This window comes from Lupinus angustifolius, chromosome LG07 (assembly GCF_001865875.1).
Source record: "Lupinus angustifolius cultivar Tanjil chromosome LG07, LupAngTanjil_v1.0, whole genome shotgun sequence".
Lineage (NCBI taxonomy): Eukaryota > Viridiplantae > Streptophyta > Magnoliopsida > Fabales > Fabaceae > Lupinus > Lupinus angustifolius.
In genome coordinates this window covers 4,751,359-4,775,402 of record NC_032015.1, presented here as the reverse complement: position 1 = coordinate 4,775,402, position 24,044 = coordinate 4,751,359, and the positions used below count along the sequence as shown (strand labels likewise).

The following is a 24,044-nucleotide window of genomic DNA, read 5'->3' as shown; positions in this document are numbered from 1 at the left end:
TTATAAATAGCTTGACTTATTAATTATATTAGTCTACTAATACACGTGGAAATCAAATATATCCAAACAACAACATTTTACACATGAGGTCTTAAATATTATTGTTGTCGTTGTAATAGTCTAATAAATAGAGATATTTACATTAGGAACTTGACAAATTAGTGAAGTGAATAGGACATGGATTACCCTCTAGATAGCATAGGAGCGGCTCTTATCATTTGAGAGGTTCTTGTCATTTTCACCAACGTTATTAGATCGATATAATACACACAATAAATAAATAAAATTATTTGAATTTTATAAATGACATAGTTTGTTTGAAATGCTGCAATTTATTTTTCCACAGATATATCTTTGAGAGCATATGTATTATCATTACAATAATGATAATACAATCTCAACATCTCAATCTTAAAAAAACAAAACATAAGATTTTTTATCTGAGTATTAAGAAGATATTAATCTAATAGTGTAAAGTTCACTAAATCATTAACTATCATACTAAACTAAATATTTGATTTTTAGTAACGACACTTATTGGAATGGTAGTTATACAAAAACAAATTATATCCCAATCTCAATCATAATACTCTTGGCAATGTTATAAATCAACTTACTCCATGCATAGCAATAATTGCCTTGATTAATAAATAAAAACTTGAAAGTTAAAATATCAAAATCAGTGCATCTGAGTTTCTATGGTTTTCCTTCCATATATGCACATGATTTTGAATGCTCCCTCAATTCACACATAATAATCCCACATGTTCAAGTAGTTCATCCTTTTGAACTCACCATACAAGCAAGATGAGAAGCATTTCAAAGACAACATGTTCCATTTTCATTCTTGTAGTACTAACAGCAGTTCAAGTACAAAGCCGTGTCTTTGGCATGAGTGGTTCTGAATTGGTTTATGATGGAGTTGATGATGTTAAAAATGAAAGTTCTTACCTTTACCTCAAAGGGAGTGAGCCATCTGGAAAATACTGTGAACAAATGTATGGTTTTTTGCCATGTTCAACTAACATTTTGGGTCATCTCTTTCTGATTTTGGTGTATGAATACTTGTTATTCCATGGAGAATCATACTTGGCTGCTGGTGGTGAACAAGTCTTCAAGATTCTTGGCCCTGGCATTTTTGGTGCTAGTGCCTTTGATATCCTTGGTGCCCTTCCTGAGTCTCTAATTCTTCTTGGTATGTTACACCACTTTGCTAATAAATTGTTATTATACTAGGAACACAATCTTTCTAATATATTTTCTTTTACAAGGATGAGATGCAGTGCAATATAAAGAGTGTTTAAATGAGTGTGTTATTAGTATTTCTTTGATTTTTGTAAATGAACTTTTGGGGTAAGTGCATTTTTCCTTTTAATACCACTATTGGCCTCTAAATACACCTTTTTCCTTTTACATGGTTCTTGTCTGTTTTTAGTTACTGGACTTAACAGTGATAAAGAAAGTGCACAACACTATGCATCCAATGGAGTTGGCTTGTTGGCTGGATCTTCCATTTTGCTTTTGACAGTAGTTTGGGGAACCTGTGTTATCATTGGTAGTCAAAAGTTGAAAGATGACCCTAAATCTAGTGGGTCTAACACCTCCAATTCATCAAATGGAAGGATAAAGGAATCACTAACTGGTATGCTATCAATCTGTCAGTGTGTTACTGGCCCCCTATTGTCTCCTAATTAAAGTTACATTGTTTGATGTTTCAAAATCTTCATGAGCTTTACCTCCATTCCTTTATAGCTCCTGACTTTTATAGTATGTTTGGAAGTTGGATTTTGGAACAAGAGAAGGCTTCAGAATCATCTCACAAGTGTATTTCATTGCTCCCAAGTTTTCCTTTTATCTTTTTTTTCCTCCAAAATTCAACTCGCAAACAGACTCTTAATTGTGTGTTTGAGAATCCCTTTGCGTAATAGAGTACTTGGTTTTGTAAACTTAATTATGATACAAAAAATGGTCTGATAGTAGCTAATTTATGTTAAGATACTTCATTGTTGAAAGTGGTTTTGATTGAATGATATAGTTTGAGTAGTGTTGATCAAGAGTTTTAGATATCTAATCACTAAACCAACCAATGATATGAATGTTGAAAGGATGAGGAAGTAATTAATTTTCCAAGAGTATCATGGTAAAAGCAATAGTTAGAACCCAAACTAAGTTTTGGTGGAAAGTGAAGTGAACTTTTTTCTTTCCACTTCTTCAACTAAGGTTTGAAGTATAAACCAAATTGTAGATAGCTGACTTTTGAAGATACCAGTAACATTAGCTCAGTTTTATAGGCCAATGCTAACCAAGTACTAACTCATTTCATTCTCTGCTTCTTGTAGGTTCTGGCATTATTGTGGATATAGAGACTGTAAAGATGTCAAGAATAATGGTTTTCTCAGTTATACCACTCATCATAATGCAGATTCCAACTTTATTCAAGTTATCTCCCACACCTTCTGCTGTGACCTTGATGGTTTCTCTTATCGTCGCTGTCGTTTTTCTCATCTCCTACTTCATATATCAGGTTTCTCATCCAACACTTTGCCTAATTGGTGATGTTATTTGTTATAAGAGAGCAATGTAAACAGTAGTAATTTGGAAATTGAAAACTGGGACTAAAAAATCATATTGGTACATATTAACAAGTGCAGTTATCCATATTAGAGGACAATAGTTGTAGTTTTTATTGCATAGAGTCATGTGCCAACATATTTGCCTGTGAAATATTTTCATTGAAAGCTTTCAAATTGACTTCTTATTGTTGCTATGAAATCTGCAGGTTTTCAAACCTCACATAGAGAAGACAAGACTAGAATATATTAAACATGACGATTTAATATTAAGGATATTTCAGCATGTTGAAAAGCAAACTCTTCAAAAAATCCTCACTGAGGATGGAACCCCTAATGTTACAGCCATAAGTGGGTCAGTGGAGATTTAATGAAAGATTTTTCAAAGAATGGCCATTTCCTATTTGTGCAAACAGGTATTGTATGCATAACCACATATACTTCATTATGCAGACTATATCATGAAATAAGCCGCCGCGGGGACAAGGACTTGTTAGCTTCTGAAATTAAAGAACTGCTGCTTCAGAACAAGGGAAATGGAGCAAACATCAAAGAGGAACAAATAGCAGGCATGTTAAGAATTTTCGACCGAAATGGCGACCAAGTTATAACCAAGGAAGAATTTGTGGTAGGCTTGACAGAATATATTAACCAAACAAAGCATGCTCTGGACAGGAAGTACCTCCCAAAAGAATCAATGAGCAACTTGTATCAGGTAAGTAACTCTTCACCTTGTAACATGAATGTAATCGGTAATCCATTTGCGGTATAAATAGTTTGCATCATGTCATAAATTCATGCCCCAATGCTACTCTTCTAAATAAGAAAGATGACATGAATACCATGCATTAGTGCATTACATAAATGAGAACTTTCTTGTACGGTCTGCTAATATTTAAGAAAGTGCAGGGTTTTAGTCCTCTTGGCATTTGTTTATGATTGGATTTTACTTCACTTATTTTCTCTCTGATTAAGCATACCTTTACTATACTTGGAACAGGTTTTTATCAAGCCATGGATTGAACATACGAGGAGAGAACGTGAATTGAAGGGACATCTTATATCTGAAGTGTTAAGACATGCTCAGAATGATATGGTTGGAAGTCTTTGTCAGGATGATGGTACACCTGATGAAGCTACAATAAGAAGGTTTGTCAAAAAACATGACAACTTTGAAATGAAATGTTTGTCATATTTGCATGGAAATAGTACACCTTAATTACTTAGATGTTCACTGGCTGAGCCTTCAATTTCGTAGCAGAACTAAAGATCATAACTAAATATTATAAACATAAAAAAAGTTTGTAGCTTATGAGACCTGGCTGTCTAATATGAACATAGCAAAATCATAAATGTTTGAGTGATGTTTGCATAAAACCTGTGCTGCAACAGGTTATTTGAGCAAGTTGATAGCAATGGAGATAATCATGTCTCGAAATCAGAGTTAAAAAAACTAGTCAAGGACATTCATCTCGGTAAGGTTGCAGATTCAGAGGAAGCAGTTACAAAAATCATTCATGAACTTGACCTTAACAGAGATGATGAAATCAGTGAGGATGAATTTGTTGTTGGATTTTCAAAATGGATAAACAGAAATTCCAGTCAAGCTCCTCACTTAATTACAATGCCTCATGAAAATCATCAAGTACTTGCCCTATTCCTTCACTCAAATAAGTAACTCAATTTCTATTTTGCTTCACTTTTTAAGGGTCACATATACACTGAATAATAGAAACTAACATGCACTACTGAAATGAATGTGTTAGACCTGGGAAGAGGTTGAAGAAGTGATGGAAGATAATCAAATCAAAGGAATAAATGCTTGGTTGAGTGCTTTGGGATATGTGATGCTGGGAATTACTATGTTATCTCTTCTTGCAGAGCCCTTAATACACAGTGTCCAAAACTTCTCTGAAGAAGCAGGAATTTCATCTTTTTTCATCTCATTTATTATAGTCCCCATTGCTACAAATTTTAGAGAAGCAACCTCAGCTATCAAAGAAGCTAGTCATAAGAAGAGAAGAAACACTTCTCAAACAATTTATGAGGTTCGTCATACTCCTTTGCAATTTTTACTTCACCAATCTATTCGAACTACATATTTATGTAAAAAATGGGTTCAACGCAGATTTATGGATCAGTTTTCATGAACAATATTCTTGGCTTTGTGGTGATCTCCAGTCTAATATATATGAGAGATATCACTTGGGAATTCTCAGCTGATGCATTGGTTGTAGCAATTGTATGTGCTGTGATGGGCCTTACTGCGAGTTTTCGCTCCACTTTCCCTCTCTGGACATCCATTCCGGCATATGCCTTGTACCTAGCATCATTAGTTTTGGTTTATAATCTTAAAGATACTCTGCATTATGTTTAGTGACTGAGTTTTGAGCAAGCAGAACAGTTTGACCGATAAGCTGTGAATGCAAAAAAAATAATAGTGTCTGTAATTGATACACTCATTTGGTCACCTATTGAAGCAGTTAGTCATAATTAATTAATAACTTACTTGTATGACGACAAGGAAAACTAGGCGTAAAAACAAGTCCAGTAATTTCTTGGTTGGTTTTGGCTCTCGTTGTCACCTTTTCCATGCATCAGCCTCGTGAGTGAAGACTTCAGAACAGAGCTGGCTGGCCTTTTCAAATAGACTGTGAATGCAATAAAAAGTGGCAGGGCTTCCACCTTGAAGATGTTGGACCATTACCACGACCCCCGAAGCCATACCCTCTAAAGGAGTAATTCCAGGATATCACTATATTCAAATTCCATGATAGAATGAAAATGCATTCGGAATATAAGTCTCCGATTTAGGATGTCCATTAGTAGAATCAAATACCAATAAGGATCTTTATACGTTATGGAAAAAAGTTGCTCCTTCAATGACACTCTACATTCCTTCCCCATAGACATAAATGTCACGAACAAAGAACGAGAGGCTTGGGTTACTTTTCCATCTAGGTGCCACAAATATCTAGTTTCAGTTAAGGAAGCAAAATTTATCCTCATGATGATGCAACCAGAGTACAGACACCCCAAAATATTATTTAATGTATACATGAATTAGCTTATCTAGTGTTTAGGATGTATTATATTTAAAATGCTGCAGAGAGAAGTTTTGGCTGAAAAGCTATTTTGTATAATAATCAAGAAAACCAAAGATGTACTATACACGAACATAGTTGGAGCTACCATGTTTCTGAATACAAGGCTGGGCAAACACTCAACAAAAATTGGCATGACTCATAGGTAAAACAAAATGCCAGCTGTATGTAATTCATCCTTAGACTGTAAGTATTTCATTTTCTGGCCTAGAAAACATATAGAATCTTTTGAATTGTATAAAACAAACGACGAATTTATATCAAAGGCACAATTGAACAAATTGTGCCTGGACCATTTGTTAAGTCAACATAAGAGGGCATGGATGAAGTTCACAAAACATGTACAAATACACTCATTATTGTTAACACTTGTGACTACCTTGTGAATAATTTCCATATACTCTGGCAAGTGGACATGACGAAAATATTCCACACAAAAAAATGATACTAGTATCTTCAAGGAGACTTCCATCTGCATTTTTTGAGCAAATTTATTGCTTAACTTGTACATTGTTACAGCTAATGCAAAGACTACAAGCATAAGGTATGCAGGCTCTGCAATTGTTTTCTATACCCTCAAGAAACTCATCCTCCTTGCCTTGAAGGAAAGTGAATGTTTTAGAGTCATGAAATACACCATCGAGATGGTTCCAAAGCCTTCCATTTCTTTTCCTCCAAAATTAAAATCGCAAACGGACCATAAGAAGCAAAGTCACTTGCCTCTGTCTAAAGTAGATATCTCAACAGTATTCCCATATAAGATTCTCCACTATATTCTTATTTTCTTTATCTGCTGAAACATATCGATTGCAGAAAATCCCTGTTACAGATCTTGCTTCCTTGAAGAGGATATTATGTAGATGTTATTTGACCTCATTAAGCTTCAGTCCATGGGGACCTTGTGATAGTTCAACGACTGCAATGGAAATATTTCAGTTAACAATACCAAAGCTTTCATTGCCGGAGATATTAAATCTCAATGTCCCAGAAACCAAATCACTAAATAAAGTTTCAATCCCAACAACTGAAGAAGTTCTCATTGTAGATATAATCTCCAATTTCATACCACTTGATGCAGATCAATTTGCAGCTCTTAAAACTCCAACCCCAGCCATGAGAACAGCAAATGTAGCATAGTTTTCCTATAAAGTCCAAAAATTTCTTGAAGAAAAACGTGTATTTATTCCAAAAACTGGAAATTAAACAAATTTGGAAGAACCCAATCAATTAAATAAAGAACCACGAGTCCATGAAAAACACAACCTTGAGACCCATCTTAAAATTCAAACAAAGAATCCAATATTCCATGATAATGAACAGTCACATGACGATAGAGCATATCCAATTCCAGCTACAACATTAGGCACAATTTCTGTATCAATAGTGTAGATTCTAAACCCTAAAAACACAATCTGGAAGAAAAGCATTGTTCAGAGCTACACATTCAAGCTTTAAAAATGGGAGAGAAAAAAAATTTGGACCATTTCTCGATTTGTGCGTGTCATCCTTGCGCAGGGGCCATGCTAATCTTCTCTGTATCGTTCCAATTTTATCGGATGTCCCCGAAGGGACAAACCCTGTTGCATGCTTCGCTTATATAAACATTGTCTTTATCATCCAAATAAACGGTGTGGCACTTAGGAATGTGAAAATATTGAACTGCGTAAAGAAGGGCAAACTTTGCTGCGTCTGTAGTATTAGATCGCAAAATTATAGAGGAAAAATCCATGGCAGAACCTCAAAAGAGGGATGGTCCAGAACCAGCTTGATGACGATATAACTAACTTTTAGTTCAGTTCTTAAACTTCGCAAAATTCTATAATTAAATCGTGTCTATAGACATTGACATTTAGGTTGTGTATAGTCTTGAAGGGCAGACCCGAAAAGAAGTCATCGATAAATAATTAATTGATCCTAGATCTTAAGGTCCTCCTCCCATCTCATCATAAGTGATACTTGCATTCACAAGAAGATATTCTGATGTTGCAGCACCTGCTTCTCAAATATCTTGAAGATAAAAAAAAAATGATGGTTCAAGCAGCCAGGCTCACCAGGTCATAATGGACTGATAGTGCTGCAACCTGTTATCCCTCCACTGTTGAGGGCCAGAGGTTATCGCTGCTCTGTGAATCCAGCCTCACGCTGTGCCCTCTAGTCTAGGACCCATGAGACCTGGGCCTTAGCTCAAGTCACATGAATCAACTCTCAACTTGGAGTGGGCAAGCCAAACATATTGCACTCAACAGTCCAACCCAGCAAGCCATGGAACCGTTCCATCACCTTAATGCCCCCACTTGGGTCACAAGCTGGTGTTATCCAACTCGGCAAACAGAGCTGCTTGTTAGAGCTTTATTAATAATAGATTTATTCATATTCTGGCTGATGTGGGACTAGATAATGCAAAGACAAGGACTACAAGAACAAACTACACTTTAAGGCAAATACTGTAATTTGGTATTTTGGTTTTGATTTAATAATTGTTAAACTTTGATTGTCTTCTTGCAATGAAATGAAAACCACACACAGAGCAATAGGGTCTTTTCAGTTTCGACTAATTACGTTGTTATCTCCAACAATACACAGAGGCTGATATCTCTAGTTTAATGAATATGCTGCGTGTATAAGCTATTTTAATTTGATAAGGTGATTGTTCCTCTGCTGTTTTTCTTATAGGATAGATTTTGTTTAAATGTCTATTACAACTATCTTCCATGCTAATAGAGAGACATTGAATGTTGATCTACTATGGTTCAGTCCGCATCATGGGAAAACCATGTTGACAATTTCCTGACATGGTGATTTATAGTGGTATGTTAAATTGAAACAACCAAAATTCATGACATAGCCAAGTTGAAACAGTTCAACCGCAGCTACCAGATTGTTTTTATCTGAGATAGGATAATGATCAAGTAGAAGTAGGTTATTATTATATGTGGCAATTGATTCTGTTCTTCAAGTTTTCCACCCTTTTTACTTTGCTTTTAACAATTATTGGATATATTAGTCCCTGGTCCACTTAAATGCAATTTAGCATGACATGACAACATTTGCTCATCATAGCAAAACTATAAAAAGCCATGAACTTGCATGAATAAGAGCAATTTTCAACTTCTAAGAAAAGCTTCATGAACCATGAACATACAAAAACGAAACATTATTGATTATAAAGCAGCTTATGTTGAGTTGTATACAAATTCATGAGGAGCATGTAGTTGTAGTAATGAAAAAGATAACACTTAAGTGATTATCAAATATGCAGGATCATTGAGATCCTAAAAATTAATGGCACAATCTTGATGTATAGATAACATCAAGTTCCACAAAGAAGGTAAGAAAAATCAATGTTTACTCAATAACTTTGTACAATTTAAAAAACAAATAATTAGACCCCAAGGGCAAAAACAAGAAAAGTACAGCAATTAGACACACCCTCCCTAGATAAACTTGGATTGAAATTCACATTATTTTGTCCCATTATTTGCACTCCAAGTAATAAAACCCTTTAGAATTCTCCGTTACAAAGGAAAACTGAATGAGTAACAACATTAAAAAAAATCACTTAGCCAAAAATAAATTGTTTTATCTATCCATGCATGAACTTCTGAACCTCCTATTCCTTAAAAACTTCCACAGTCCCTCTTCCTTGTCTTTTACATCCCAAGAGCTGAAATGCTGTTAGATGATGAAGTAGAGTATGGTGGCTGTGGCTGTGGTGGTGGCTGAGAATGAAGAGAATGGCCATTATTGTTGACTGAGTTTCCCATCTTATGTAGGTTCTGATGCTGATAGATTTGCCTCAGTCTTTCTATTTCCATTTTTAATGCTTCTTGATGACCTGAGAGATTGTTAAAGTGATCTTAGAAGTTTCAAATGTGACTAATTAACTTACAAAATATAAAAAGAAGAACATCCAAATTCAATTTACTTGCTTACAAAAGTGCTTGTTATTAATGATTTCAAACCAGATACCAACATTATTTAAGAAAAACAACAATCTAATTACTGCAACTAGTTTATCAAAGTGTAACACTTTAGAATAAAGGACTGTGCAAGAAATAACATCATGTCCTCCAATTATTGTTACTTTCTTAAAGCAAATGACAAGAACATGTGCAAAAGATATCAAGTACCAAAAGATATATTACCATCTTTGAAAATCTTATCTTGGGCTAAGGCTGCTATCCTTTGCTTCAAGGAACTATTGTCCACATTAAGAATCAAACGTTGGTGGTCCAAAAATGCAACACGTGGTGACAATATTGATACCTCTGTCTGATCATTTTCACAATTTTCACATTTAACATACATAAAAAACATTACTACTACTTAAAAAAATTGATTATGGAATTGTAAACTAAAGAATAAAGATTTAAACTTATTGACCTGCAAACTTGTGACATTCCTTTCAAGCTCTGAGACATATTGCAGCTTCCTCACCCTGGATTTCTGAGCTGATTGCCGGTTAGCCAAAATTCTGGGTTTTATCATAAAGGACATAACACATAATATTTAATCACACATTCAACTTTTACTAATGCTTACCAAATCCAATTTGTATATGTTAAAAAACTGTTTAGATGTGAATGCCCAACTTTTGTTGTCCAAAGTGGTTGTACAAAACATTATTCTTAAAAAAACATTTCACTTCTACAAAAACTACCTTAGAAGTTTCACACAAGAAATGATGTGTAATATGTTTGATGTACCTTTTGACCCTTCTTGGGGTGAGTAACTCAGTCCCTACCTCCATGCCATTTCTCCATGAGATTTCCTCCTCCATGGCTTCATTCTTTGGCTGCTTGTCATGCTCTTGCATGGGAACCATCACATCCAATTGCATCACTTTCTCATTGTCATTACTATTATACTCAGACGACATCAGCTCTGGCAATGCACTGTCATCTGAGAACATGGAAATGAGTTGGTCATCATCCAGCACGGCGAACGATCCCCGCCGTGGCGAAGAGGCGGCTAGGAAGTCATCAACCCATGGTGGCAATTGTTGTTGATGGCAAATGGTTTCACTAGTGGTGATGGAATTTGACATATTTTGTTGAGGTAGATGCTTAGTTTTGTGTAATGATTGATAGAGTATGGGATAGGATTATGCCCTTACGTACCTTATGACATGTTAATTGGCTTATCATTATATCCATGTTAGATATAAAAAGAGTTGTAATTAATGAAAAAGGTTGTATGAGAATATCTCTACTTATCATCATGTATTATATTAGGGAGAGAAGGTGGGTCACATGGGTGAGGAATTAGATACAGCTAGCTACAACTGGTTAGTGAAACACTTCACGGTGAACGTGGTTCTATAACTAGAGGGATCAGCAACCACGTGTAAATGTGACCCTACCCATTAGCAGCCATTACATTATAATAGTATGTAATCATCTTCTCCATTTCACTGTAATCCTGTTGATGTGAATTTAATGGTCAAGGATAGTATTGGATACTTGTTCCTTGGGTTCGGATGGATTAATTGCCTCCTTTTTCAATTCGGTTAAGAATACTAAAATGGATTTCACTGTTCAGTTGGCTATTTACTATTTAACAAAAAAGGGAATGTAGGACCATTTAATTTTGCTGTGGTATAGTTATATGAGAGAAAATCTCTGCAGCAGATTAATTTATAAGAAAATGGTATAGTGGGAATATGAAGGACTTTGGGTAAGGATGAGCTGTGAAGAGAAAAAGGCTTTGTAACAATTATGTCCCCTCCCCCATGTGAACTGTTTTAAAGAGAACTGCGTTATTTCCTTGGCCCCTAAATCAGATTCACGTGGAGAGATTTCTGTCCCTACTCTGAAAATTGTGGGTACCTTATCACTCCATGCTGTCTATTTTAAAGTGAAAGTTACTGAGGCCACAATAATGATTAAAGAAAGAGAATGTGTTAGTTTAGTAGTGTAAGACCTACTGAATTCCTAAGGTTAAAGTTTGATTACCGATACTCTTAGTAGTATCAAAAAAATCATAATCATACTATTATTTTCTCCAACATTTTTATTTAACAGCGTTGAGTTGCAACATGCACGAAATAACCAAGAGATATACGTGTCTTCTGGTTTCTCACCAAAGAAATATAAGGTCCAAATTTAGAAAATTAAATTCTCAAAAACTAGTTTTCTTTTTTCTTGCAAATTTTTTTGTTGGTTACCGTCTTGATACTTGTCTTTGTAATTAGATCTCTAAAAAATCAAAAGTTACCCAATGCGTAGGTTAGCTGTGTTTGGACTCAAAATGCCTCAAGTAAGGCCAAGGTTGAAGTGGAGATTGATTCTCTAGCCGTGTACAATGTTTTCACACAAAGTAAAGAACATCCTCCTCAAAACCAGTGCAATGACAGCTTCTAGAATGCACAAAAAATTATGTGATACATTGAAACCTATCACTGTAACATTCACAGATATAAAATAAGAGTCCGAAAATTAAACAAAAGAATATTCTAAAATCTAAACATGATTTAAAGAGGAAACCATGCTCTATCTCTCCATTCCCAAATTTTCTGGAGTTGCTTTTCAAGCAGCAGAAAATGAACTTCCATCTCAGATCATAACTAGCAAAGTCAGAGTCTTTCTGTTCAGTTAGGCCTTCAAATAGTAAATCTTCTTGAGCAACATAATATCATGGATGCTAAAAACGTGGGGGGATAGATTTTTAAACTATTTCAGAACCTGATATGTATCTCCAGCAACTTATTAACATGCTTTAAATAATTAAATAAGCAATTACGACGAAAAATAGTCACATATCTGTAGGTTCTAGTCACTGGTTTTGGATACATACATTAACTGTTAAACCTTAAAAACTATACTCTCACATTGGTTATGAAACTAGTTGATACTTTGAAGTCTGAGAGGGAGATACATAACATGAGATATCATTCTTCAACAGCTCAAAAAGAAAAATCTAGAAAGAGAAACAGTTTTAGCATCTCAGTCATGGGCAACGGAATGACAGAAGTATACAACAGAAAATATGACTATGCTAGTTAGTCCTACATTGGATTTAACACCAGCAACTATAAGAGCAATGAGAAACTTCCTTTAACAAAAAACTCAAAATCTTACGACATTACATTATCAAAATCACCACCAATAGCATCGACATATTTGTAAAAGGAAAAATGATAAAAGGCAATCTACTAAATGCTCTACTCAAAGCTTATAGTACATAATAAGAATGATCTCGTGCGAGTTGCTTCAGGAATTGATCATGAGCTTGACTTCGTATCACAGTTTTTAAAACCTTACAGGTTACAGCCAACAAGGAACATACAAAAATGTGAAAATGTGAGAATGAATCATTCTCAAAATCATGTATCATAAAGTGTTTAGAGCTAGTAGTGCTTAATTCATTACACAGACAGCGAAATCATGACCGTTTTCACAAACACATCTTATGGCAGCAGAGGAGCAGGGAAATTCTCAGTGAGCAGCATTTAAAAGAATCAAAAGCGCTAGTCTTGCTTGAGCAAAAAACTAATTTGATAGTAGAAAGTTAACTAATTGAAAATGAATCGTCTGCCTAGCAGGCACAATTGATGGCAGTATATTTTAAAGCAGACTCATAAATGATGTTTGAAACACAGCAGATACTAAGTTTATGTTATGTATGCAACGGTCGGTCCAGCAGAGTGCATAAAGACTCCACACCAATGAACAGATAAGTTGTATTTTCTCAGCAAAACTTCCAAGATTAATTTTGGACTCATTCACTCAACATATCATTTGATTCACCTGTACTCACTTGTTTCACACAACTAGCATTTCAGGCACTAATATGTCAACATATTTTGCTTTTGAGATACTAAACCTTTTTTATTTATTTAGCAAGTTGGACATGTAGTCAACTAGCTGCAAAGCTTTAACCACTCTTCCCTGTTATAAGGATAGCATAGGATTAATCCATGGTAACTCCAAACAAAAGTAGTACAACACTAAACAAAAACAGGACAGAAAATTGTGGTGGATAAAAGGTGGTAATGAGAGTAGAGAGCTCTCCACAAATACATGATTCCTAACTTTTTGCCCTTCCTCCCATACACTGCAAGTTCCAACTAAAAAAATAATGCAATGAAGAACATAGATATCTAACCACTTAAATTAGAATAATAAAGGCAGATAAATTAGTCTTTCAAGAAAATAACACTGTAATATGGTAGTATATGAGCTTAGCTTGCAGCATCTTCAAAATTTTGAAAACATTAACACAATATATATGTAGAATTAACAAACAAATGTGGTTATGGACTCCAGCAAAATGACAAAATATTAAGCATTGAAAGCAACACCATTCTACCTAAATCTGAAGCAGCAGGAATTGGAGCAGCAGTTGGCGAAGGCATAGTCCTTCTTGAATTTGCCCTTATACCATACCGCTTATTTTGAAACCAAATCCAAATCTATAATAGAGAACTGGAGGGTAAAAGGTTCCTTATCACAAAAATATACAATTCATTCTTTAAGGATCAAGTTGGACACCCAAATCCATTGCCATCCCTTGATCATTTCTACTAGTTGATCCAGCCCTCACTGACTCTCTGCCTTGTGCCTTCTTATATTAAGTAATTGCACCAATATAATTACAAAACAAAGTACCAAACAACAAATAACATAAATCTAGTAATCACAGAAAATATGTCAATAACACAAACCACATATATCCTTGTGCTAGGAGATATAGAAACCCAAAATTGTGATCACATTGCATTTCAATAATCTCAATGAACACATTATCCAAAATAGTTTTATAGCTATAACTAGGGTATACAGAACATTGATCTCTAATCCTCACCCATTTGAATGCTTCTAAGTAAACTGCAATATGAAATCAACAACCATGGCTGCTACTCTAATTAAAGCAAGAAATAATCAACCTTAATTCCTAACCTAACGGTGAATGTTAAGCATGTTCTTGGCCTCACTCTGCTCCTCCAAGAGACCCTCACTGACATACTTATTCAACAGCTCCGTCTTCTTCTTCTCCAGCACCATTCTCTCTATCTCCTTCTCATCCGGCAACGGCACGTGCACAACAAACTCCCTCTCCTTCTCTTCCATCCCCTCCTTCATCTCCCTCTCCTTCCTCCTCTCTTCCTCCACCACATCCTCCTCCTCCTCATGCAGCAGCTCCCTTGCCGCAGCAGTAGTCGCCACTGCAGCAACCTCTCCACTCTTCACACTCTTCCTAGCCTCCCTCCTCACCTCCTCCAACCTCCTCCACTCTTCAAATGCGTTGCGCCTCATCTTCTCCTCCGCAGGACCCTCGAGCTTTTCAAGCACACCATCCTCCTCATCCCTGTAACCATAATAACTCGCATCAATCCGTTTATAAATATCATACCTCGTCCTCCGCTTGCGAAGCTCCGGAGGCTTATCGAATAGCTCGCGAACGCCAGGGAGTTTCTTCGCCGCGCCGAAGTAACGATATCCAGGGCCGCGGCCGCTAGGGTTTGGAACATCAACAATGTTGCCATCAAGATCCGTCATCTTGGCTGAGTGCTTGGTGTAATTAGGGCCGCCGAGCTCGACAATGCGGCGTTCCCAATGAGATTTCTCGCGAATGAGTTTGTTGATCTCGTCGTTGAGGTCGCGGAGACGGTGCTCGCCGAGGCCTTCGTTCTGAATCTCGGCGACCTTGCGACCGATCTCGCGCATGATCTGCTGACGCCACTTGTCGGCTTCGGAGAGGTCACGGCATTCGGAGGCGAGGAAGGGGCGGCGCTCTTTGGGTTTCTTCTTCTCCTCCGCCTTCATGGTGATGAAACGGTTGAGCATGGACTGCGCTTTCTCTTCGTTACGCGCCATCTTCTCTTCGATTGATTCTTCAGCTTCTGATACTTCTTTGTTCTATTGTTCTCACTATTCGCTCTCGAACCAAACCCTCGACAGGATGTAGCTGCTACTCTGTTTCGTGCTGATGGATAAATTTGTGAATTGTGAAGGTTAGTGATAAATGTAAGCGAACTATTGTTCGGTATCTGGATTAAATTTATATTTTATATTCGTATTTCAATTAATTTCTTAGTTGTGACCGGTGTTGTAAAAACAAATTCATAAAGGTCCACTCAATCATAAACTGGTAAATCGATTCTAATATTGATACAGTATAATAATTATATTGTCATACAATTATATAGGCTAAAATTAGTTATACCAGCCAGTTTTTAATTAAACTGTATTGGTTATACCAGTCGATTTTTATTTAAAATTATTTTTTTTAATAAAAATAAAAAATTATTGATTTTTTTATTGATTTTTCAACTTTAATGTTGATATATTATATATATATATATAATATATCCAATTTCGTCGCTATGCAATTTAACTTGTAAACCACTAATTGAACTGTTATACAAAATACCCTAACTGATTTGATGAATGGTATGATATTAATAATATGGGTTTGACTCTAAACATTTTGTGTATTTTCACATTATTTTTTGGTTAGTAAAATTTGTTAATAGGTGTATATATATATATGACGAGAAATAGAGAATCAGTTATAATTTCAATTTAATGTATGTCATTGCTCTACACACAATTAAATAAATATATATATATATATATAAAGTTTGATAATTTTGATTAAAAATATTGGATAGAATTATATTTGCCCCCTATTTGTAGAATGGCAACGACATGGGTCGGGTTTGCACTTACCAAACCTGAACCCGAAATTTAAAACCTGAACCCAAACTAAATGGGGTTAAAAATAATATTACCATCCCCGAACCCGACCCGAAACCCAAAACTATTATATATATATACACATTCTGCTGCCAAGTCCTCATAATTGAGTTAAAACTCAAATATAAAATAGTGGGTATGCCAATGTACTTTGCTAATAATTAAGTTACACGATTTAAAACTCAACTATAAAATATTGGTCATGCCATTTCACCTCACAAATTTATATATATATATATATAATTGTATAATTTAAATATATTATTCAGATTTGGGGCGGGTTTGGGGTAGGATATTACTAATACCAAACCCGAACCCAAAAAATATAATCGGGTAAGACTCGAACCCGGACCCAATCACAACGGGTTTTCCCCATTAAATTCAGGTTGGGTTTGAACAGATACTCACAGGTTCAGTTTTTATTGCAATCCCTACCCATCCGGTCCTAAATAAACAAATTTAAGATATGAGCAAAAGTTTGAAAGATTAAAATAAAAGTTTTGAGTAAATTTAATTTTAGAGAAATTTTACTCACAATTCAATAGAAGTATAAATATAAATTAAAATAAGATAATTTTATACCAAAAAGTTGGTAAAAGTATAAGAAATATTTTTATCATAGCTAATTGGTTTGAGTTATTCATTGGATCGGTTGGCTATGAATCAAGTGACTTAGTTGGTCGAATCGATCAAATCAATCAATTTATTTTTAAGAAGACGTCAAAATGATGTCCTCTTGAGAGGAAAAAAATGTTATCCGTTCAAATTGTTTTTGTTATGTTTGTCTTTATTGAAATTTTATTTGTCATTTTTTATATAATCTTATAGCAAAATATTAGTTATTTAATTAAGTTTTACACTCATTTGTCAATTTTTCTTGCGATTAAAACATAAAATCTATATTTTTAGTGATTTCAAATTATTTGTGACATTTTATTATAGTAAATTTTTCTTAGTTAGTTGTTTAATTAGTATTTGTTGATAATAATGTTTTTTTTTCAAATTTGATTTGTAAAATGATTAAATAATATTAATTAGTATTTTAAGTTTTTTAGAATTTTTCCATGTAATAAATGGATTTAATAATTATTCCGATTAGTGGACCACTAATTTGATCACTAATCCAATAATCTGACTAAGTAAATGACTAATATGAATTTAATATCACTAATTAAGTTGTATACAATATATTTGAATATAATAAATGAGTGACAATAATATAATTTTATATAAGCAACGATACAAAAATATCAACTATAAAGGTATTTTTTTCTAAAATTGTATTTTTGTTCTCTACAGCATCCACTACTGGTTCTCAGCACGTTCTTAACGTTTAAGAATTTTTCTTATGTTTTTCATCACTATCCTACAAATTTTAGGAGAAGACTTTGTTATTCTATAAGAATAAATTAGTAGAAAGAAGGGTGATCCTTATTATATTTATTGTGAATGATATTTTAAATTGTAGAATAAATTGAATAATAAATAATGATTTACATATTGAATAAAAAACCATATATTCTTACTTCATGAAAAAATGTAAAAACTATAAAATAACGCGTGATTATTTAACAACGATAATTTTAGTGTGGTGATGGTAAGATTATTAGTCTAAGTTCCACTTAGGAAACATACTGTTTAAGTTTGATGCTATGAAAATATGTTTGGCTTGGTTTTGTGTGACGATGATTTATATAGGTTCGTGGGGAAGTCGAGCACGCACAACCTAACATGAGTTATGTAACTATGAACTAATGTGACTATTTTAAGTTGAGTTCAATATGAGTATAAACTTTTATGTGTATCCCTACATCATTTATTAGTTATCTTGAAAAGTTAATGTTATTAAATATGAAATATAGAGAGGCAATGTTTTATATTACCCATATTTCTTCAATATAATATTTAAGGCATAGTTAATATAAAAATTCTAGTTAATATATTATTTATCATTTATTTATGAGAGTAATATCCATTTACTGTCTGTATAAGAATTTATTTAGAATTAGAATATTATGCACCTTTTATTTATATTACTTTTATTTAATAATTAATAATAGATGATAGATAATATAATTATCGTATATAAAACTCATACACTACAATACATATATATTTTTCTCTATATAAAAATTGGGAGTATATTTGCTATCCAAAATGATGTACCACTCTGTATATCACTAATTGTGATTAATTGAAAGAATATATTTAAGTTAAAACTTTATTAATTAAATATATTTTTAACCAATAAAAAATAATGATATAAGAAGAAGTACACTCTTTTGGGATCGAAAATCTCCTCCCCATATATATAGGGTGTACTTTCCCTAGAACCATTTAGATGATTTTTTAGAGCAAAAATAGGGCCAATCTTGTGTAAGAAAATAAATATATTCGGACACTTATCCACGAGGTTACGTTACGTAGAAGCGCAAGATTCCTTTTGACGTGGCTTGATGTCGTGATCCAAAAAAAACACACACACAGAGCTGTCTTGGTGTTAGATCTCTCTTATCATATACGACAACCTCACTTATTTCTATATTCTGAGAAATGTTATTTTTCTAGCAAGCAAAAATTATTAGAAAGTCACAACCGAATAACATTTCCTTTTCTTAAAAAATAATCAATTTCAGTAACAATTTTTATACTATTTAGTCACCATTATTGTCCTAAGTTTTATAATTAATACGTGCTCATTAATAGAGACTTGCTACTTGTATTAATTATTCCGGTGTATAATATATGATGGAGGATCCTATCGCCGGCGGCAGCGATTTCAACTACCTTTCCGGCTTCGGCAACCATTTCTCCTCCGAGGCTCTTCCCGGAGCTCTCCCACCGTCACAGAACAGCCCTCTCATCTGCCCCTACGGCCTCTACGCCGAGCAAATCTCCGGCACCTCCTTTACCACCCCTCGCAACTTCAACCTCTGCAGGTTTTTATAACACTTTCAATTGCTTCATCACCTAAAAAACTGTGCTTTATAATTTGTTTTTGTTTTTTGCTTTTTGTAGTTGGTTCTATCGGGTGAAACCTTCGGTTACTCATGAACCGTTCAAGGCTCGGGTCCCTTCTAATGAGAGAATTTTGAGTGAGTTCAACCGATCCAACACTTGTATTAACCCAACTCAGCTTAGATGGAAGCCAACTGAAATACCCAATTTACCCACTGATTTTATTGATGGATTATCCACGGTTTGTGGTTCTGGCAGCTCCTTCTTGCGCCATGGTTATGCTGTTCACATGTAATTACCCACTGATTTTATTACTATTTTTGTTTCTCTCTAATTATGTCTTGGGGACTCAATTTTTTGTTTCAATTTTGTTTACATTAGTTCAGTTTATTTAGGGTTTGATATTAATATATTATTAATGAATTGAAATCATGCAGTTTTTAATGGTATGATATTCATGTAGCACCTAATATATTGGAGATTTTTGCATAGCATTGCTCCTCTCATTTATGTTTTTGTGAACTAGGAGACTAGTGTAAGAGGGACATGTTGAAAGGACTCGCAATCCCATATGCTCCTCATTGCATGTCAAGTTAATAAAACTTTGCTTACTAATCCCCCGACTACATCGTAAAAAAAGTGACATGTGTCATAAGGTGCACTTTAAATGGTACTTTGTGACACTTGTCACTTTTCTTTTCGTGTAATAGGATTTGTAGGTGGATATAACATTTTTCTATCTTTTATTGCATTGTACTTTTTTTTATTGGAAAACTAGGATGAGTGAAGAGTAATATGAGTAACTGCTTCACCTTCTCAATTTTTGGATTGTGCATTTGTGCCTAAGGGAATGGATCCTTTGGTGTCAGTTTTTCACTCAACAAATTAGCTGGTCTTTCTTAGAATGTGTGAGACTCTATGTTAAGTTTTTCATGTCTATTTCTCTCTACATGACCTTGTGATTTGAAGGTTTGGCATGAGAGGATCTATTCCTTGTGCAAAATGATTTGTTAATATGATAAGATATTTTCCCTTCTGCCAAAAGTAATGCTGCCATGGATTGCCGCATTAAGGTTAAACAAGCATGCTGCAGTTTTTCTTTAACTATCCAATTTTTATGGTAGCTTACCACCCATAGTGGACTAAGGCTTGGTTGTTATTGTTGTTTGTACCCAACTTTTATGGTAGCTGTGGTAAACTACCCTATAGTTGAATAGGGCATAAATTGATGTTACATTAACAGATTCATTATGATAAATTCAAGTTATGAAGGTATTGTTTGCACTTTAGTAAATGTGGAAATGTTATATCACTTATAGGTACACTGCCAACAAATCAATGGACAATTGTGCCTTTTGCAATGCTGATGGTGACTTCTTGATAGTTCCCCAACAAGGAAGTAAGTGACCATAACAAACTCCTTGATTGTTAACTAGAAAGTTTTATTTCGGTTAATTGCATTGGGCTCACAAGATCCATATAATTTCCCTGTTGATTTGTGCTCAATGAATTCAGGGTGCTGTCCTTTTTCTTTCAGACAAAGAAAAGACAATGTCTGTACTCTGTACTCTTAATACTTGAATGTAAAAAGAAATTTCCTAGTTGAAGGATTCATTTGAATGACATGTACCACCTTTCAGAGGGCTGGTGCAAATGCCCTCTGAATGAGTTCTACGAGGTTTATATTTTCCATGCTTTCTTTCACTCCTTTTGTCTTTGGTTCTATGTAGAGTCTTATTATTAGAAGGAAAAACAATTGTAAGTTGTAACCATGTTTTTTTTTTAATTTGTCCATGAATATATGCTTTGGCATCATAGTTAATACAAGTTTCATGACAGTTTTAGTTTGATTGAATCCTTCCTGTTTGTGTGAGAGTATTCTTCTCCATTTTTTTTATCTTTATAAATAGCTTCTGCTGGTTCTGTAGGACTCTTGATCACTACTGAATGTGGAAGGTTGAAAGTTTCCCCTGGTGAAATTGCTATATTACCTCAAGGTTTTCGTTTTACTGTCAATCTTCCCGATGGTCCATCCCGTGGCTACGTTGCTGAAATTTTTGGCACTCATTTTCAACTTCCTGACCTGGGACCAATAGGTATATTATCTACATTGCAATTAATAAATTTGAGCTACCACATCTCTTTATTAAAAAATCATGATACATGTAGTTGAAAATTAGTTTTGCTGACATTTTAGGTGCTAATGGTCTTGCTGCCCCAAGGGATTTCCTTGTTCCTACTGCGTGGTTTGAAGACAAGTCCTATCCTGGGTACACTATAGTGCAGAAGTTTGGTGGTGAGCTATTTACAGCAGCACAAGATTTCTCTCCCTTCAACGTTGTTGCTTGGCATGGTAATTATGTTCCATATAAGGTGGGTTTCTCTTCTCCATAATTTTAAGAGAATGACTTACGATTACGATTTTGATGATGTTTTCATTTTATTTTTTACCACTAATTCAGGTGGCCACTATTCTTTTTTGCAGTATGATCTAAGTAAATTCTGCCCTTACAATACTGTTCTGTTCGATCATAGTGATCCATCAATAAATACTGGTATGCATTGTCTGTTACATTGCTTTTTCTTTCTTTCTGTTTTAAGAAAAATCCCTGGCCCCCCTTTTCATGCAGTTTTGACAGCTCCGACGGATAAACCTGGTGTGGCATTGCTTGATTTTGTCATCTTCCCCCCCAGATGGCTGGTCGCCGAACATACATTTCGTCCTCCATATTATCATCGCAATTGCATGAGTGAATTTATGGGCCTCATTTATGGTGGCTATGAGGTAAATGAAAGAGCATGACTAGTTTCTACTCATTTGAGGCAAAAATGTGTTTTCTCTACTTTGTGCCTAACACAGTTATTTATTCAGGCAAAGGTTGATGGGTTTCTTCCTGGTGGTGCAAGCCTTCATAACTGCATGACTCCCCATGGTCCTGATACCAAGTCATATGAGGTATGGCTTTTCTGAACAATCAAGTGATTAAAAAGCAAAAGATGAAATTAAACTTTGATCTTATGTTTTTTCAGCTTCTCAAAAAACTCCTGCAAAAGAGGATAAATAATGTAAAAGATCCTCTTTTTTTTTACTATTGTAGCCAAACAAAAAACAACTTCTAATTAACATATAAGTATACAACCAAAATCATTTTTTTTAAAAGATCATATTTTCTAAGCTTAAAGAAGCAGTTCATTCTCTCAATTTTCAACTAGGAAACTTTAGTTATACAGCATTTTTCGATTTGGTCTACGTTAAAATAGGAATTGTTGGATTCATCCTACATTCCTAGTAACATGTCCTTGGTCACAGGCTACCATTGCACGTGGGAATGATGTAGGACCTCACAAGATCACTGACACAATGGCTTTCATGTTCGAATCGTGTTTGATACCTCGTATCAGTAGATGGGCTCTTGAATCTCCATTCTTGGATCATGACTATTACCAATGTTGGATTGGCCTCAGATCTCATTTTTCAGTAACTGGGACTTCTAAAACCTCAACCTTGCATAATGAACACGAGGAGTGAAATGGTTGTTGGCTAAGTAGTTGTTACATTTAAGGCGAACTCTTGTATTTCATTGTAGATAAAACGCTACATGTCAGTAAAAATATGTATATCATCACTATAAGCCATAACCCATAGGGAGAGGGTTATTGGCGCAGAGTTAGGGTAGTGTCAATGTAGATTGTCATAGTTTTATGTAAAAAAGTTATGTATCGATATAAAATTATGGAAAGAACAATGAAATAAGTTACACTTACACTACACTACACTACATGATATGATTCATGTAACCTATGTTTGGGAGTCTTATTCTGGAGGGGAAGGAAAATGATGACATTGGACAAAGTTTTCCCTGTTTGGGAGTTCAGAGAAAGAGAGTGAGAAGTTTTGAAGGTTTTGTAGTCATTGATGTAACTGGATGAAGGTTATCTAATCTGATATTTATATATGAACACACTGTTGGTGCTGCAAAGTAAGAAGCAACTGATTGCTGGCTTTTCAAATCTCTATTCCTAAGGAAGTGACTTTAAGAGAGGAAGTGAGAAATTCATGTGAGTATCTTGGAGGAATATGCTAATTGTGTGTAGGATTCAAGGAGTGAAAGAATTATGTGAAGTAAAAAATGAGTATTTTTTCTATAATATTTCATTAAATGACATCTAATATGCACGTGATAATGTCAAGGTCTACTAAGGATAATTAATGTATTGTGCATATATAAATTAGGTGTAATTTATGTAAGTGTAAAAAATGAAGGATTGTTTTGTTTATTCCATTAAAACTTATGGAAAGTCTATCTAATTTACTCTTTAAGTTTATTTTGGAAGATTTTTTTCCATCCAAAATAAACTATTGTGATTCCCAAAATGATTCTAAAAGGCTAGCATAAACCTAGAAGGGATGACTAGATGATTATTTATATAGTTGAATACAAGTCAATGTTCTAGTTTCAAGTTTCTTATCACAAACAACTTGAGAAATTCCCCAATCAGATACATTATCAAATTCAAACCAACATTTTGAAGGTTAAAATGCAAAGAAAACACAAAAAAGAACTTTAAAGTTACCTATTCCACACCCACAACTTCCTCTTTTTGAGGACTCACTACTAGAAATCAAAAGGATGAATGAGCATCTTCCATTAGTTTATTATACATTGTCGCTAAAATGTATTGGCAATAAAGTATATATATATATATATATA

General features: G+C 34.5%; 4 protein-coding genes and 1 long non-coding RNA gene across 7 annotated transcripts; 3 read left to right on the top strand and 2 right to left on the bottom strand.

Annotated features, from left to right (window-relative positions):
• Nucleotides 668-5,037, top strand: LOC109351929. 2 transcript variants are annotated; one of them, XM_019593637.1, is made up of 10 exons: nucleotides 751-766; nucleotides 798-1,195; nucleotides 1,436-1,642; nucleotides 2,340-2,524; nucleotides 2,780-2,925; nucleotides 3,024-3,285; nucleotides 3,571-3,719; nucleotides 3,963-4,215; nucleotides 4,337-4,618; nucleotides 4,699-5,037. In XM_019593637.1, exons 2-10 carry the CDS (start codon nucleotides 808-810, stop codon nucleotides 4,945-4,947), a joined length of 2,121 nt encoding a protein of 706 aa, XP_019449182.1. In that variant the 5' UTR covers nucleotides 751-766; nucleotides 798-807; the 3' UTR covers nucleotides 4,948-5,037. The 2 variants fall into 2 exon arrangements, with proteins under 2 accessions (XP_019449181.1, XP_019449182.1); XM_019593636.1 differs by having other exon boundaries at nucleotides 668-1,195.
• LOC109351930 lies at nucleotides 6,512-7,226 on the top strand. The gene is made up of 2 exons (XR_002108305.1): nucleotides 6,512-6,993; nucleotides 7,109-7,226. It is a non-coding gene; the product is annotated as an uncharacterized LOC109351930 (long non-coding RNA).
• Nucleotides 9,002-10,831, bottom strand: LOC109352295 (basic leucine zipper 34-like). Of its 2 annotated transcripts, none has more exons than XM_019594216.1 (5): nucleotides 10,449-10,831; nucleotides 10,381-10,418; nucleotides 10,058-10,148; nucleotides 9,820-9,946; nucleotides 9,002-9,509 (listed from the first exon to the last, which is right to left on the bottom strand). In XM_019594216.1, exons 1-5 carry the CDS (start codon nucleotides 10,719-10,721, stop codon nucleotides 9,325-9,327), a joined length of 714 nt encoding a protein of 237 aa, XP_019449761.1. In that variant the 5' UTR covers nucleotides 10,722-10,831; the 3' UTR covers nucleotides 9,002-9,324. The 2 variants fall into 2 exon arrangements, with proteins under 2 accessions (XP_019449761.1, XP_019449762.1); XM_019594217.1 differs by having other exon boundaries at nucleotides 10,381-10,425; nucleotides 10,456-10,831.
• Nucleotides 14,364-15,636, bottom strand: LOC109351928 (pre-mRNA-splicing factor ISY1 homolog). The gene has a single exon (XM_019593635.1). It carries the CDS (start codon nucleotides 15,490-15,492, stop codon nucleotides 14,575-14,577), a length of 918 nt encoding a protein of 305 aa, XP_019449180.1. The 5' UTR covers nucleotides 15,493-15,636; the 3' UTR covers nucleotides 14,364-14,574.
• LOC109351927 (homogentisate 1,2-dioxygenase) lies at nucleotides 19,007-23,075 on the top strand. Its single transcript, XM_019593634.1, has 9 exons — nucleotides 19,007-19,313; nucleotides 19,393-19,623; nucleotides 20,652-20,731; nucleotides 21,261-21,428; nucleotides 21,530-21,705; nucleotides 21,818-21,887; nucleotides 21,963-22,117; nucleotides 22,205-22,288; nucleotides 22,643-23,075. The coding sequence occupies exons 1-9, from the start codon at nucleotides 19,120-19,122 to the stop codon at nucleotides 22,859-22,861; spliced, it is 1,377 nt and encodes a 458-aa protein (XP_019449179.1). The 5' UTR covers nucleotides 19,007-19,119; the 3' UTR covers nucleotides 22,862-23,075.